The sequence below is a fragment of the Otolemur garnettii genome, unplaced genomic scaffold, assembly GCF_000181295.1.
Source record: "Otolemur garnettii isolate 467f Iridium unplaced genomic scaffold, OtoGar3 scaffold00067, whole genome shotgun sequence".
NCBI lineage: Eukaryota > Metazoa > Chordata > Mammalia > Primates > Galagidae > Otolemur > Otolemur garnettii.
Genome location: NW_003852462.1, coordinates 4,866,877 through 4,881,837, shown reverse-complemented (window position 1 = coordinate 4,881,837; position 14,961 = coordinate 4,866,877). Strand labels below are relative to the sequence as shown.

The window sequence follows — 14,961 nt, the reverse complement described above, 5'->3', positions numbered from 1 at the left end:
AGGGCGCCTCCCCAGGGTGGCCAGAGTCTCCCTGTGTCCTTGTCTTCCCCCTCCTGTCCCTGAGAACTGCCTCAGGAAATGCTGTCTCCAGGATGAGGGTGGCCGAGAAGCTGACCACACTGAGGACAAAATGCCCACTGCTCTGGGACTTGGGGGCTCCTCATGGTGGGTTGTGTCTTATTCTGGGACCCCATTTCTATGTGATCCAGGACCAGACAAGGAGGAAGCAGAGTGTCCAGGCTAACAGCCCAGCAGCTGTCCAGCTTCTGTGACCTGGGACAAGGTGTACGGCCTCTTTGCTTCTCAAACAAAGCCTATGGCAGGTAGTCGAAGGCAGTGATGGGTGACCTCAGAGTCACCCCTGGTTCTGACCCCATTGGCTAGGGACTGTGGGAATTCTCAGAGCCTCAGTCTTTCCCTGGTGAAATGGGAGCACATGGTGGGGCCTCCCAGCTGATCAGGAGTCAACACCTGGAGGTGGTTGGCTATGGTGTTCAGGGTAGTCGGGGAGATCTAGGATAAGCTCCTCAGATTCTGAGTCTGTGTCCTGCCTGGTCACTCAGCTCCTAGGCCTGTGAGCTCCATCAGAGCCCCCTCCTCACCCTACCCTGTCCTGGGGTTTCCCCCAGAGCCCCAGGCACTCTGTTTTTCCACAGGTCACTGCACAACCCCCAAGATGGGCCAGGAATGAACCCCAGTGGCCTCTGCCCCCAGCATGCAGGCCTTGGCAGCCAAACAGCCCTGAGGACGGCAATGACAGACACACGGGACACACCCCCTACTTCACTGCAGCATGGAAAACATTCATTAAGCGGTTTAGAGGACAGGCCAAAAACACTCATTAGAAACAGAAATGGTTTCCAAACAGCCATACGGATCTATGGGGAAGTGTGGCCTGAAAGGGGGTCAATCCGGGAGGGGAGAACCTGGAAAGGGATGGAAGGTGGCAGCCTGGAGAAGGGGCACAGAGGAGGGCGGGAGCCCAGAGCTTCTGCTGCCTGCCCACTCCCCGCCACCATCAGGAGACCCCAACAGGAGGGATGACTGGCTGTCTGGCTTGCCACGGCTCGCCTCTCCACCCAGCAAGGCTCAGGGCCCAGTGGCTGCTGTGACAACCACGTCAGGCAGCAGGAGCAGAGGCCGCAGGAGTCAGGATCCCCACCTGCTCCTCCACTGACCACTGGGAAGCCCTGCTCTCTCTGAGTCTCAGTGATCCTTCTAGAAAATGTGATAGTGGGGTGAGCGGAGCCCGAGGGCCCTTCTAGCTGTGCCACAGAAGGGCCAGTGATGACAACAACATGAGCAGAGGTGGTGTGCATGCCATCAGCAGAGATGGCCTTGTCCAGGTCACAGGGGTCTGGGGCCTCCAGCCTTGTCCAGCCCTAGAGACACTGCCCTTGGGTCATCTGGCCCCAGGGCAGCCTGAGGCCTGAGATGTTGCCTGAGCAGGAGTAGCCTACTCTCTGGCACTGGTCAACTGTCAGGCAGCCCCACATGGTGCTCACCAGTCAGGGCTACCTGGGTTCAGGAGCCTACATTTCTGGGGCTTCTTGTTCTCCTCATGGGTCACATCCTGATTGGATGTTTGTCAGCAGTGAAGAGAGACTAAGTGGCAGCCACCAGGCAGTACCCTCCCCAAAAGCAGGCACCTCAGGGCTCTGAGTGCCACATCAGCTGGCATCCTCCTTCCTGAGTCTTGACACCGACCCTGTGCTCCTGGCTGCAGGTCTGTGTGGCTCGCTCTGTCCTGGAATGGACAGGCCAGCTGCCCTGCAGAGCCATGGTGCTCCCTGACGCCGTCTCCTGCCCTGTCACAGCTGTGGCTCTACGCCGGGTCCCTCCCTCAGGGAGCTGACTGGCTGGCTGGAGAGGAAAACCCAGGCCTCTGTGGGTAGAAGTCCCCACTGTGCTGTGTGGCCTGGAGGTGACATCAGCTGGGGGACCTCAGAGGGCAGACTGCATTTGTGGCAGTCTGGCTCCTGGAGAAGCTCTCCTTCCCTCCCTTCCGCCTCCTTCCTCCAAGCCCCCTTCCTTTCTGGAAAGCCCCCCCTGCCATGGGCTAGTGGGTGTGGCCAGCCCATCATCCCTTTCCCACAGGGCCTTGCCTTGCTCAGGGGACTGGCTGGCCACTGGCCTGGCTTTCTTTCTCAACTCCCACGGTGGGCACTGCCCGGACACCTCCACTCCTATAAACCTTTTTCTTGGTAATTTGTGTTGGAGACAAATTTGGGCCATTTCCATCTGAACCAGTATCTTACACCTTCCTCCCCATTTAATATCCAAGAAATTAAGCAGGCCGCCCCATCACCATGCTGGTTTTGTAATCAGCACCAAAGCAAATCGCCTGGCATGGCACAGGCAGCATGCATCATCCCTGGCTCAGAGCAGGACACACGCCACACTTGGGCTTTGGCCTTCGCTCCATAGCCTCTTGTTGTCCACCCAGCACAGACGGGGGAGCAGGAGATCCCCACCCTGTGTGTGTCCCTTCTTTGTTATCTGATCACAGAAAAGAGAATGAGGCTGGAGGGCACAGAGAGTGGGGAGGGAGGGACAGCGCCCTTGACCTGAGCAGAGAAAGTTGAGAGGCCCAGTCCAGCCAGGAAGAAGCCAGGGATACAGCCTTTTGAGGACATTCCCATTTCCTGCCCACTGGGAGGTAACAAACCAGACATATGCAGAGGCCAGGAAAGGGGGCAAGAGAGAGGCAGGGCTGTGGCACAGGAGGAGGACCCTTCTCCTTCTCTCCTGGCCTGGGAAACCAGGCAGGAGCATCTGCATAGATCTAAGAGGGGCCTGGGAGTAGGTGGCAGGGCTGCTGGGAGGGGGCTGGAGGGCAGGCAGGATGCCAGCTCCTGGGTGCTGCCCAGCAGGAGGGTGATAGCTGGGTCTGGGGGAGAGAGCCCCAAAGAGGTGTTCTGACCAGGAGCCATGAAAACCAAAAAGAAAAAGAGCCAAAATCAGGTCCTGGGGGTTGAAGGCTCAGAGGGGACTTTACAGGGCTGCGGGCTGCTTAGGGAACATGGTGCTTCCCCAGAAGCCAGTATTTGATGCTGGGGAGGCAGGGACAGGCTCTGAGGGCTGAGCCCCACCCTCCACTCCCATACCAGGTAGAAGAGAAAGTCCTCTGCCAAACGGTCAAATGCCTATGGCTCAGTTCCTATTAGCAAGACACGGAAAATACCATCCCATGACCATGACAAACCTCCCCGTCATCACAAGGACACAGGTCTGAGCACTTAGAAATCCAGGTGCTGCCATCAACCTCCACGGGAGAGACAGGGAGCGGGGCTGACAGCAAGGCAAGGTGCCAGGAGGCAGTGTCTCTGCCGATGAGCGCGTCCCGGGACGGCCTCCGCGTCATTCTCTAATGAACTCGCTAAACCACAGCCAACTATTTCTGGAAGCTGAGGGAGAACGGAAAGTGTTTGGGGGCCACGGCTGGGTGGAGCCTTGTCTAGGCTGAGTCTTGGCTTCCACCCTGAGGCGGCTCTGGGCCCTGTGGACACCAGCCAGGCCAGCTTCCCTGGGGCCAGCGGCCTCTCTGTGCTGTGTGACACACACAACTGTTCTCAACCTGAACACGTGCCATGCAGTTGGGGGCTTGAGTCCCCATCTGCCAGGCCCCTCCAGCCACACCCCCTCTATGTCAGGGGACCCTCAAACAACCCAGACCCTGGAGTTTGCTAACGTGTAGCACCACGATGGGAAGGGCAGTAGGGAGAACTTGGGTGATGGTGCCAAGTCCACAGGAGACAGGCCCTACAAAGAGAAACTGCTCATCAGAGCATTGAACATGACCCAGGTCCAGCCTGAATCTCCGCTAGATCCCTTAGACGTCCCCTCCCAAACGGCAGGCGACCCCCAGTTGACCAGAGGCTGGAGGGGGGGCTCTGCACAGACCCACCTGTGGCTCAGCACTCAGCACTACTGTGTCACAGACACCACGTACAGAGATCAGGGCGCCAGGCCACCCTTCTGTAGGAATGGCCAGCACTCCCACCACCAATTGCTCCAGCCCCTGTGCTGCAGATGTCACACACTGATCACGGAGCTTCTTGCCCTAGAGCCCCGGCTCCTCCACCTCCAGCGGCCACTACTGACAATCCCACCATACCTGGCATGCCCCAGAGCGTCTCCTTCACTCGCCCTGTGACTAACCCAGAAGAGACAATGCATTGGTTGCTTTCAGCCTACAGGCATTTCACTGTCAGAGGCAGGAGGCTAAGTTGTCTTTCTCGTCCTACCAAAAGGAAACTGAGGTACCTTGGAAGCTTGAAGCACCTAGGTTTCTCTCTCATCAGGTGGGCAAGGGCCACCCCTGCCACCAGGCGTCTCCCCTTCCTGACACCTGACAACACCGGACCAGCCACCACGCTGGGCTCAGCACCACAGAGCTGAAGTCTCTCTAGGAAGCTCGCCTAAGCCTAACCTGAAGCCGCGCAGGACCCTCTGCCCCTCAGTGCCCTCCGCACACCCTTCCCCGAGCACCAGTGACGGAAGAAGGATCCAGTCCCAGCCACCTACCTGAAGGAGCCAGTAGCACCTCCGGTGGAAGGTGGGGATGATGGAGGAATGGACATAGCAGCCGTACAAGCACTAGGGAGAGAGGAAAAACGAGAATTCAGTTGGAAAGAGGGAAGGAAGACGGCGCGACAGAGAAGGGGCAAGAAGGGGCCACAGCCTCTGCCAGCGGCCCGGGAGCCCATGGGCGCCTCTGTGTCTGCCCCAGCTCCAAGACCAAGGTTCTGGGATAGCCCCTAAGAAGCACTGTCGGGTCATACCAGCCGGAGGGCAAACTCAGATGGGCAGCAGGGGCCTTATGCTTCCAGGGACCGTAGAGGCATCGAGAGTCCGAGACAGCCAAGGACTAGGGACATGCATGTACATATACAATTTACCTATAATTTTAGGGGCTGGCAGTGACTCTGTGGTTCATTCCTGGAACCTAGGTCAAGACCCCGTGTGTACAGGGAAGGACTGAAGGGTACAGATTGATTAAAACACACCAAACACACACACACGCTCCAGACCTTTCCTGGCCAGGGAGGGAGGCACCAGGCTAAGCTGGGCAACCCTGGCTGACGTGAGCCCAAAGCTGGGGGCACAGAGTGGGGTCTCAGGATGGGGTAGGGGGATTCTTAGGATTGCCCTCCAGAGCCGTAGAGACCCCTTTTGCACATTCCTGATCTTTCATGGTGAATGACAGTTTGTGTATATATTTAAGTATAAGCCTGCATCTTTTGCAGACAGATTTGGTTTTGGAAAAGAGCCAGAACTGGGCTGGGGAATAAGGTAGGGGGAGACCCAACTGTCAGGATGGTGGGTGGGGACATCAGGACCTGCATGGTTATGGGGATACCCACACAGCTTTGCTTCTGGGGCACACTGAGCTCTGCCCAGGTGAGAGGGAGGAAGGGGTCTGCGCAGAACCATTGGTCAGATCCCTCTTGCAGTCCCACTGGAGGGCCCGAGGGTGAGGGATAGGCCCAGCCTCGTGTGGAGAGAGGACTCTGGGCACCCGGTGATGGGGCCCACAATAAAGCCAGGGCCAAAGCCTCTCCTTTTGGAGCCTCCAATTCCAGACAGGAATGATCTCCTTTCCAGCAGCCTGGAGCAGCACAGGCTCCCGAGGGCTGGGGCAGAGAGGGGCCGAGGGTCTGCAGAGTCACGAGGGATGCAACAGGGAAAAGGCCTCCGCCCCTCTCTTAGCCCCCTGCCCACATCCTGATGCCCACTCTCCAGAGGGCAATGGTAGAGGCTCCACGTGCAAAGCTTTCATCAGATATTATTTACACCCGCCCCCCCAAAGACCAAGTGCAATTTGGTTTGACGAGGAGTCCGTTTGAGCCCTGCCTGTCTGATTAGCAGAGTTGAAAGAGAAATCATTTTGGACTATGGGATTCTGGCTGCAAGAAAATCAGATTTCAATATGTTAGAACTTTTACAGATCGCTGTCAGCTGGGACTTAAGCCCTGTATAAACCAAACAAACAAAGCGGAAATTAATTTAAACGATTCCCTTGCAATTCTTGCCCACGAAATGTATTTATTATTAAGAAGGCAATATTCTTTCTTGACTTTTCTGGTCTTCAAGTCACCATGTTTTATGATTTTGTTGTTTTGGCTTTTTGATGACTCCCTCCTTGCCAAAGGAGACTCAGGCACGGACATTATCTGTGAGCGTTTGGCTGCTGTGAACAAGCGCCCACCTGTGGCCGGAGTCAGCGGCCTTCCTCACGGATTGCAGCCTCTCAAGGGAGCAGTGAGCTGAATGGAGGGAGACAGAATTCATCAAGAGATGTCTCTCCCACCCTTTAAATCAAAGGACTCCCCCTGCTCTTTCCCTCTCCTTAGTCCTCTTTCCTTTGGCCACTTGTCCCCTTCACCTGTCTTGGTCTCTGTCACTGCCTTTTCTCGGACTCCAGAAGAACATGGTTGATTTTCTCCACCGCCTGTCTTTAGAACTTGTCAGCCGTGGACCCCACATTCGAGAGTCAGAGAGAATTCACCAAAGCCCTACTCCATCCCTTCCCTGACAGCACCAAGGAGGGAGAAAGCACATTCTCCCTGAACCATCCCAGCACCTCTCCTGCTGGCAACCCAGCCTATCTGGAACTGCCCAGAACCACCCGATAAGCAAAAGGGAGTTAAAGAGAAAAATTGCTGTTTCCACATCAAGGCTCATGCATTTTAATCAGAGGAACCCTGGGGACCTCGCTCAGAACCTCGTCACTCTATTTTTAGATATTCTTCTGACCACTGCGATGATCCCCTGTCTCTGGTCTCCCTCAGATGAGAAGCTCAATCTCAGGAAAGAGGGAGGGAAGGGCAGTGTGGCTGGAGGCAGACCCCATGACACGTGCAAACAGTGACAAATGGCACCGAGGGAGGAAAGGAAAAAGCTACAAAAGAGCCCCAAGGACACAAGAAGCCCGAGGACGTCGCACCCCTTCCCGCACTGCCTTGCTTAGTACACAGGGTCACGCCTGTTGTTAATTCCCTGACTTCCTGACTGGGGGCTTCTGAGGGCAGGGAGCCTTAGATGTTTTGAATGAAGATGGCCCAGCTCTCCCACCCTGGCAGCCCCAAGACATAGGTCTTCATAGCCTGGTCCAAGAAAGGACTTGGCAGACAATGCTGAACCTTTGCTTGGGCACCATGAAAGCTGAGGACTTCTAATACACACCAGCAGATGGTCCTGAAAGACAGCCCTACAGTTGATGCCTAAAGAGTCAATCTTTGGTCTCAGGGAAAGCAGATTTGAGTGCAATGGCTGGTCGCTGTCCTGGTGGGGAAAGAGGCTCATAGTGATGGCTCTGGAGGAGCTAGAGTCGCCACTGAGGTGGATCCTGCTTGGGGCGGGAGGCACAGCTTAGAGCTCAGAGGACCCTTTCCCTTCTGGGCTATAAAATAGTTATGATCCTAATACTTTCCTTTAGGGTGGCTGTGAAGGATGAGAGCTGATATGGCGATGGGATGCTTGGGACTGTCCCTGGATCCATGTGCAATCACATCAGTTATTGTGACCGCAGCAGGTGGGACCTGGAGTCAGAGCAGGCTTGGCCCAGGGAAGAGGGTATTTGCAGTAGCAGGAAAGGCACAGGGCAGAGGATGGGGGGTGCAGAGAACGGGCTAGGCTTGAAGGTCTGTACGAACACGTAGCTGGGTTAGAAAGTAAAGTACCCAGGGGAGTTCAACAGGGTCAGATCACAAAAGGTCACAGCAAGGAGGGTGGCTTTACCCTGGCACAGTGGAACACAGGGATGTCATGAGCACATTTGCATTTTTGGAAGCTCACTGTGGCAGCAGGATGACCCAGGGACGGGAGCCAAGGAGGACTGGGGCACGAGGCCCAGTAGGGAGGAGGTGGTCCTGCGAGTTCGGGAGGCATGTCTGGGATGGGATGGCAGCAGTGGCAGTGAGCACAGAGGGAAAAGAAGTTTGCCAGATGCAATCACACCCAGCTTTCTGGCTGGGCAGGTGGGTACGTGGTGGTCCCATCACTGGGACAAGATCCCTGGGTGGGTTCCTGTAAGCAGGCTGGAGGGGGAGGCTGACTTGGGAGGTCCACTTGGTGACTGTGAGGAGATGATGTGCAGGGCACAGGCAGCGGCAGAGACCTGGTGGTTAGTTGGGCTGCAAATAGAAGTCTGGACAGCAGCAGCTTAGGGACAGTGTCTGAAGCCCAGGAGGAGGCCAAGTGGCCCAGGAGGGGCTGCACACTCAGGCTGGTTTCTGTGATGCAGTCTTTCTAGCGGACAGAGCAGCCTGGGTAAGAACTTGCCAACCCACAGCGCAGCCTGCCCTTCCTCAGTGTCCGCGATTGGCCTGCCTCTTGCAGGCCCCATAGCCCTCTCCTCTCAGCCCTGTCCTGAACCCTGGCTCTCTTGCTCTACCACCATCCTCACTTTGCAGTCTTGTCACCAGATTCCAGTTTGTATGACAATGTCATTACCAAGCCAATTGGGGATTAATTGCACAATATTTCGTGAGGCAGTGTATCAAATCCATTCCCATTCCCACTAATCAAAAAAGCAATCAAGTTTGTCTGTAATGATTTGTGCTGTACAAACTCCTGGCACTTTCTGATCAGGCTTCTGGGGTCCCCGGGGAGGATCTCTGGGTGGAGCTTTCCATCCGGGGCCATGCTGTGGTGAGGAGGGACAGCCACATCTCAGGGCTTGTGGATGAATTTGTGTGTTTGTGTGAGTTGTGCGTACAGTCGTGGGGGGCGTGAGAATGTGTGCTGTGGGGTTCCTTGTTTATACGTGCACAAAGAACAAAGAAAGAAAAAGAGGAAGCAACCTGATTATTATTTTTTTTCTTTTGAAACAGGGTCTTGCTCTGTCATCCCAGCTCCCAGCTAGAGTGCCATGGCATCAGCCTCACTCACTGCAGCCTCAAACTCCTGGGCTCAGATGATCCTCCTGCCTCGGCCTCCCTGGTAGCTGCCAAGGTGCCTGCCAAGACATCCAGCCAATTTATTTATTTATTTATTTTATTTTCTGAGACAGAGTCTAAAGCTGTTGCCCTGGGTAGAGTGTCATGGCATCATAGCTCACAGCAACCTCAAACTCTTGGGCTTAAGTGATTCTCTTGCCTCAGCCTCCCAAGTAACTGGGACTACCCATCACAATGCCCAGCTAATTTTTGTCTGTAGTTCTCATTATTGTTTGGCAGGGGTGGGCTGGATTCAAACTTGCCAGCTCTGGTGTATGTGGCTGGCACCCTGGCCGCTGAGCTGCAGACGCCAAGCCTAATTTTTTCATTTATTGTAGAGATGGGGTCATACTTTGCCCAAGTTAGTCTCAAACTCTGGAGCTCAAGGGATCCTCCCACCTCAGCCATCCAGAGTGTTGGCAGTATAGGCGTGAGACACTGTGCCAGGGCTAAATAGATATTTATAGAAACTCAAGAGAATTTCACCCCTCGGATGAAAGCAACCTTCAAATTAGTTATATTTGGGCAATTAAGGCCTGACAGCTTTGCTTTAATATGGCAGTTGAGCGAAGAAGAATTTTTTCGTAAATGCTCAAAATTGCTTTTTGGCACTATAGGGCTTCTTTAAAAAAAAAAAAAAAGACAGATGAAATTCTAGGGGAAGCCTATAGCCAACAAGAGCTTCCTTCAGTTCAAAATACACGCTTCACACAAAGTGGGGTCCCCGAAGGGAGTGTCGTCTGCAGAGCTCCCCGGATGTCGTCTGCAGAGATCCACACAGGCTGGGCTGCTGGGCAGGGTGCCCTGGGCCAGAGACAGCCCATCAAGGCTCGGCTGATGGCCTCAGAGGGCTGAGGAAGGGAGCTCAGCGCTTTATTGGTGGGAGGTTGGGCTACGACGGCACGTCCCTTCCAGTCCAGCTCTTGATGCCCCCTTCTGATGCGGCCTCTCCCTCTCTCACTCCTGCCCATCTCTTTCCTCTCTCTCTGTCTCTCCCTCTCTGTCCTGCTCTGTTTCTGTATCTCCCTGTCTCTTTCTGTCTCCGATGCACACATACCTTCTAGCCCTTTCCTTCCACCCTCTGCTGCCCCAGCAGGCAAAGCCAGGAGAGGACCCAGCAAGCTACCCAAGGCATCCTGAGCAGGGCAGGCTTAGGGCACAGTGCCTGGGCCATGATGTATTCCCTCAGTACCCCATTCACACTGACTCCTGGGTCCAGGCAGACCCCGTGCCCCCACCCTAAGGCTCGGCCTCATTCTGCACCACTGGCCAGGACGGCCCCTCCCAGCCCTGAAGACCTGCCTCAGCTGAGTCCAGCTCTGCTCTCCCTCCAAGAGCCCTCCTGAGCCAGTGGCCTGAGGCTAGGGTGGGTGGGGGTGGCTTTTGCCCCAGGATATTACATGCACCATCCTTATCATTCCTTTTCACCTCTCCATTATCATTCTCTTCTCATGCCTATCATGGGGCAGGCATAGGGCCAGACAGCAGAGGTGCTCAACTTTGGAGTCTAAGGGCCTCAGTGTTCATGACTCATCTCTGCCCTTGCTGGGGAAAAGCAGCCTCCAGCCATAGGTAATGATGGCTGCGTCCCCAGAGAACTTTAGCATGGACCCAGATACTTTAATTTTATGTGATTTTCCCATGTTATAAATACTATTTTTCTTTAGATGTTTTTTCCAACTATTAAAAAAAAATGTAAAAACCATTCTTACTTCATGGCCTGTTCAAAAACAGGTGGTGGGCCAGATATGGCCAACCAGCCATAGCTTGGTGATCTCTGACCGCTTTGACTGGGAAAAGTACTAATGGAATAGTCCTTCTTACAATTCCCCACCATGGTTTTCATGTAGCAGGTGCCCACTAACCCTCGTTTGATTTCCACACAATGTGGATGTCTAAGCAGGGCAAGAAAAGAACATGGAGGTCCAGGACCACGGAAAACCACAGGCTGTGGATCTAACGCAGATGCCAAGGGCAGGGAGCAAAGATGTTTGGGACGTTTGCTTCCTGGGTCCTCTTCCCTTTAGAGAACAAAATGCCCCTATAGCCTGGGCCTCCCAGGAGGTTTTTCTGGGGATACTGTTTTCTGGGCCCCACTGCCCCCAGGAGGCAGGGAACCCCCTAAGCCAATGGCTTGCTGTTGACTTCCCATCCTAGGAAATCATCAGCCCAGGGTCTGACTTCATAGACGGCTGGAAAACCCAACCTGGGCACTGTTCAACACATCTCTTTAGAGCTGTGCTCTCCAACTTGGTGGCCACTGGCCACGTGTGACTCTTCAAGTTCAAATTTAAACGAAGTAAAATGAAATAAAATTGAAGCTTCAGTTCCTCAGTCATACGTGCCACATTTCAAGTGCTCGACAGCTGCGTGTGGCCAGTGGCTACCATACTGGACAGCACGGAATGCTCCCTTAGCACAGAAAGTTCTGCTGGACACTCTGACTCTAGAGAACATCTCTGGGATCCAGAGATGTTTGGACAAGATGCTTGGAGCTTGGGAGCGCTGGGGCCCACAGTTGAGGAAGTCAACTGTGAAAGGACGTGGCGAGCTGGGGTTTTAGGGGGAGAGGACATGGGGAGCGGGAATGTTTGAAGGTTGACAGCTGGCATTCTACCTGGCCAGCCTTAATCAATCCGTGAGGATGCCCCAGAGCCTTCTGTGCCTCTGATAGAAAGGCTCATGGCCCTCCCCAGCCCCTCCTGTCTAAAACCTTCTCTGATGCAGGGATGATAGCCTGGGTCCTCAGACACAGCTGTTCACCAGCAAATCTGCATCTAAAATCCTCCCTTATGGGGCTCCCTCTGCCACCTCTTCAGCACACAGTCCTGCCTCAGCCCCATGAGACGGGCCACCCACAGGGAGCACAGAGAGCTGGGTTAGGCTTGTCATGGAAGCCAGGCCACCGGCCTCCCCTCTCCCACTGAGGAGGTGCCCGTCTCCCGCAAACCCATTGGAGCAAACACAGATTTTTAGAGCTTGGTTTATCTCCCTCGCTTGTAGCCAATACACACACGACAAAGATAAATAGTGTTTAAAATGGGTCCTGGGTATAAAGGTGAGAGAAGAAAAAGATCAGAGAAGGGAAGGAGAGCCCACCCAGAAGACAAGGGTTTAACCCTGCCCCGAGGAATGATGCAGGCGTAGTGAGAGGCAGCCGGGTGGGGAGGGGGTGCTGGTCCTTGCTCAGATCCCCCAGGAAGAATAAAACCAGTGCTCTGGTGAACAGGTTCTCCCTGGGGTTTGCCTGGGCCTGTCATGAGCCTGGCCCTCCATGCCCCCAGCGTCTAAGCCAGCACACAGGACTAGGTCAAGCACCCCAGTGCTGAGTGCAGGACCCAAGAGGGGGCACACACAGCCTGGGGAGGGAAGAGGCGCTTTGTCATTCTGAAGGTCAGCAAAGTCACCTGGGAAGACATAACATTTGTGCTGGCCAGGTAGACAACAGGTGGAAAAGACCAGGCCAGGTGGACAAAACAGGAATGCTGACCGGAGACACTGGCCTGGGTGGGGTGGCAGCCCCTCCCCTACTTTCTCATCCAGATCCTGTGCTCAGGACGAAGCTGGGCCCAGCCCGTGACTCACAGCCTGCTTGGCAGAATCTCCCCCAGGGGACCCATGCCGGGCGGTTGGCAGATGGCCTTGTGTTTGAAGCAAAGGCCCTGTGATTTTTATGGCTCTGCCCTTCTCCGCTGGTCTGGACTCTACATTGAAGCAGATTGCCAGGAAGGACTCTGGGTCACTCCTGAAATCGGCAGGCCAAGTGCAGGCTCAGGATGGAACTCTGGCTCCGTCCCCAGCACCTCTGCCTGGCCTCTCCCTCCTGGCTCTCCACCTCTCACTTCCCTACGTCCTCCCTGACCTTCCTTCTCTTCTGCCACAGCCTGGTTGACTGTATGTAGCAGGTAGCAAGGGGCTCGTTACTCCTCTGTGACAAGGCACAGAAGCAGGTACAGGCAGCCCCACTGCTCCCTGGCACCCTGAAAGCCCCAACAGACTAGGAGGCCTTGCAAGGATCTGTGTGCGGCACACGAGGATGGTGCCTGACCCCTCCTGCCTCCTTCCTGCTGCTTGACTGCCCTGCATGGGGGTTTCCCTGGGGAAGACCAGGGACCAGACAGGCTGAGCAGCTTGTCCAAGGTCACACAGCTAGGAATAGGCGAAGGACTCAAACTGGGCCTTGTTTCTTCCTGGCCAGCGCACCACCTCCTTGGAGCCTGGCTCAGACCCCACTGCCAGCGGGTAGTCAGCCTTCTGCAGAGCCCACCTTCATCAGAGACAAAGAGGAAAGGTCCCGGGCTGCTCACTAAAGGATTTGGTTTGTATTAATCGAAGATTAGACCAAATGATTCAATTCACATGCTGTCTGCAAAAGCACAGGGCCTCAGAACTTGTTAAATAGTGAATTGCTTGAAAATGAGTTTGAGCTAAATAGATTGCAGTGTGATTCAGCCTCCGGGGCTGGGTGACAGTAGAGATCTGGAATATTAGATCGCCATTGAGCAGCGCTCTAGCCCAGCCCCTCTCCTAAGATACTCAGCAAGTGTCTCCCAAAGCAGGCTGAGCTGTGGCCCTGCCACGCCAGGGCACCCAGACCAGATAGCAAAGGGGCCGGCTTGGACCCTCCATCTCTGAAGTCTTTGGGTTACTAGGCAGATGCTGCCACAGCCCAGCCCGGGCTGCCGCTATGGGACTAAAGCCCCCTTGGATACAGCCCTTGGGCACTGTACTTTCATGGGGGGCTCCTCTGGGCAGGGGTGAGCAGCCTCCCCAGGAAAGTAGCTGCCCCTCAGTCTGGCATGCTGATGGCCCTGCACTTCCATTGTGCTCAATGGGTCTTTCTAACCATCAGTAAATGCTTGTGCTTTGTGCAAAGGACCCAAGAGGACAGGGAGGGTGGCTCTGCTGGGGTCCTCTCCACCACCCTTGAAGGAGAGGGAGTACGGATCTGTTTATAGACATGGAGCTGAGGCTCAGGGGTCCCAGGATCATGTCAGAGCTAGAATTTGGACCTCCAATTCCTCCAGATGTTCATCCCCATCTCTCTGGGGCAGAAGGCCTGGGGCACACTCTGGAGAGACATATGGGACCAGGTAGCCCAGTCTGGCTATGACAGTTGGGTCCTCCAAGGTAGAGGAAATTTAAGGAAAGGTAGAAACCCGGAGGACTGGCAAACTTTGCAAGGCTGATAGCCACCCCATCTGTACTCTGCCCCCAGTCAGAAAGTGTGCAAGGGACAATGACAGGAGAATGAGGCAGTGCTGGGCAAGCCAGGGACACATGTGTGCCCCACCCCACCCCCGCAGAAAGTGCCTGTGGGCCCCCAGGCCCTGGAGACAGCAGAGATTCCTGGTACCCATGTCAGCAAGAGCTCAGAGGAGGGGGGGTGCACCTGGGCAGGCCAGGGAAACCGCCCAGGTGGGGACTCAGCTAGGGAGGCAGGATGGTGGGTTCTGGACCAGGAGAAAGAGGAGGGACCCCCCCAGTCTGGGTGAGGTGCTGCAAGAAACTCTGCCAGTTCTCAAGCTGGAGGCTCCCCTAACCTCTAGAAAGTTCTAGAATACACCTTTTATGGCATGGGCCCTTTCCAGGGCAGGAAGGGGACCTAAAGAGGAAATGCTGAACAGAGGCAAGAGTCCAGGGGAGCGGGGAGCCCTCCAGAAAGGGGTCGGAGGAGGTGCGGGTCCTGTCCCGGGGCCACTGGTGGCACCTGCACCTCAGCCTCGCCTGCCTCCCCTCACCTGGGTGCCTTCCCAGGGGACATGGAGTGGCTATGGGAGAGTCACATCTAAATAACCCAGCTGTCGGCCTAACGATGACATGAGTGAGGAGGGCAATGAAAATTAAATGAATTTTTAGATAAAAAGGTATAAAAATCATGTTTAAAGATATAAATAAAATCCCTGGAGCTTCAGCTTTATTGTTTTTTGGGGGTTCCGAGATTAATAAAATAGTGGGCATAAAATAGAATAATAGCTAAAAATTGATAATAAGGTAAATTTAGATTTAGAGAGGAAGG

General features: G+C 54.9%; 1 protein-coding gene across 3 annotated transcripts in view; it reads right to left on the bottom strand.

Moving 5' to 3' along the window:
• Positions 1 to 14,961, bottom strand: part of CAMTA1 (calmodulin binding transcription activator 1) — a 796,995-nt gene that overhangs the window by 234,813 nt on the left and 547,221 nt on the right. For all 3 annotated transcript variants that reach the window (XM_023515181.1, XM_023515183.1, XM_023515182.1), the window contains one exon: positions 4,528 to 4,599. In XM_023515181.1, the coding sequence (XP_023370949.1) occupies positions 4,528 to 4,599 (72 nt within the window). The remainder of the gene's footprint in view (positions 1 to 4,527; positions 4,600 to 14,961) is intronic.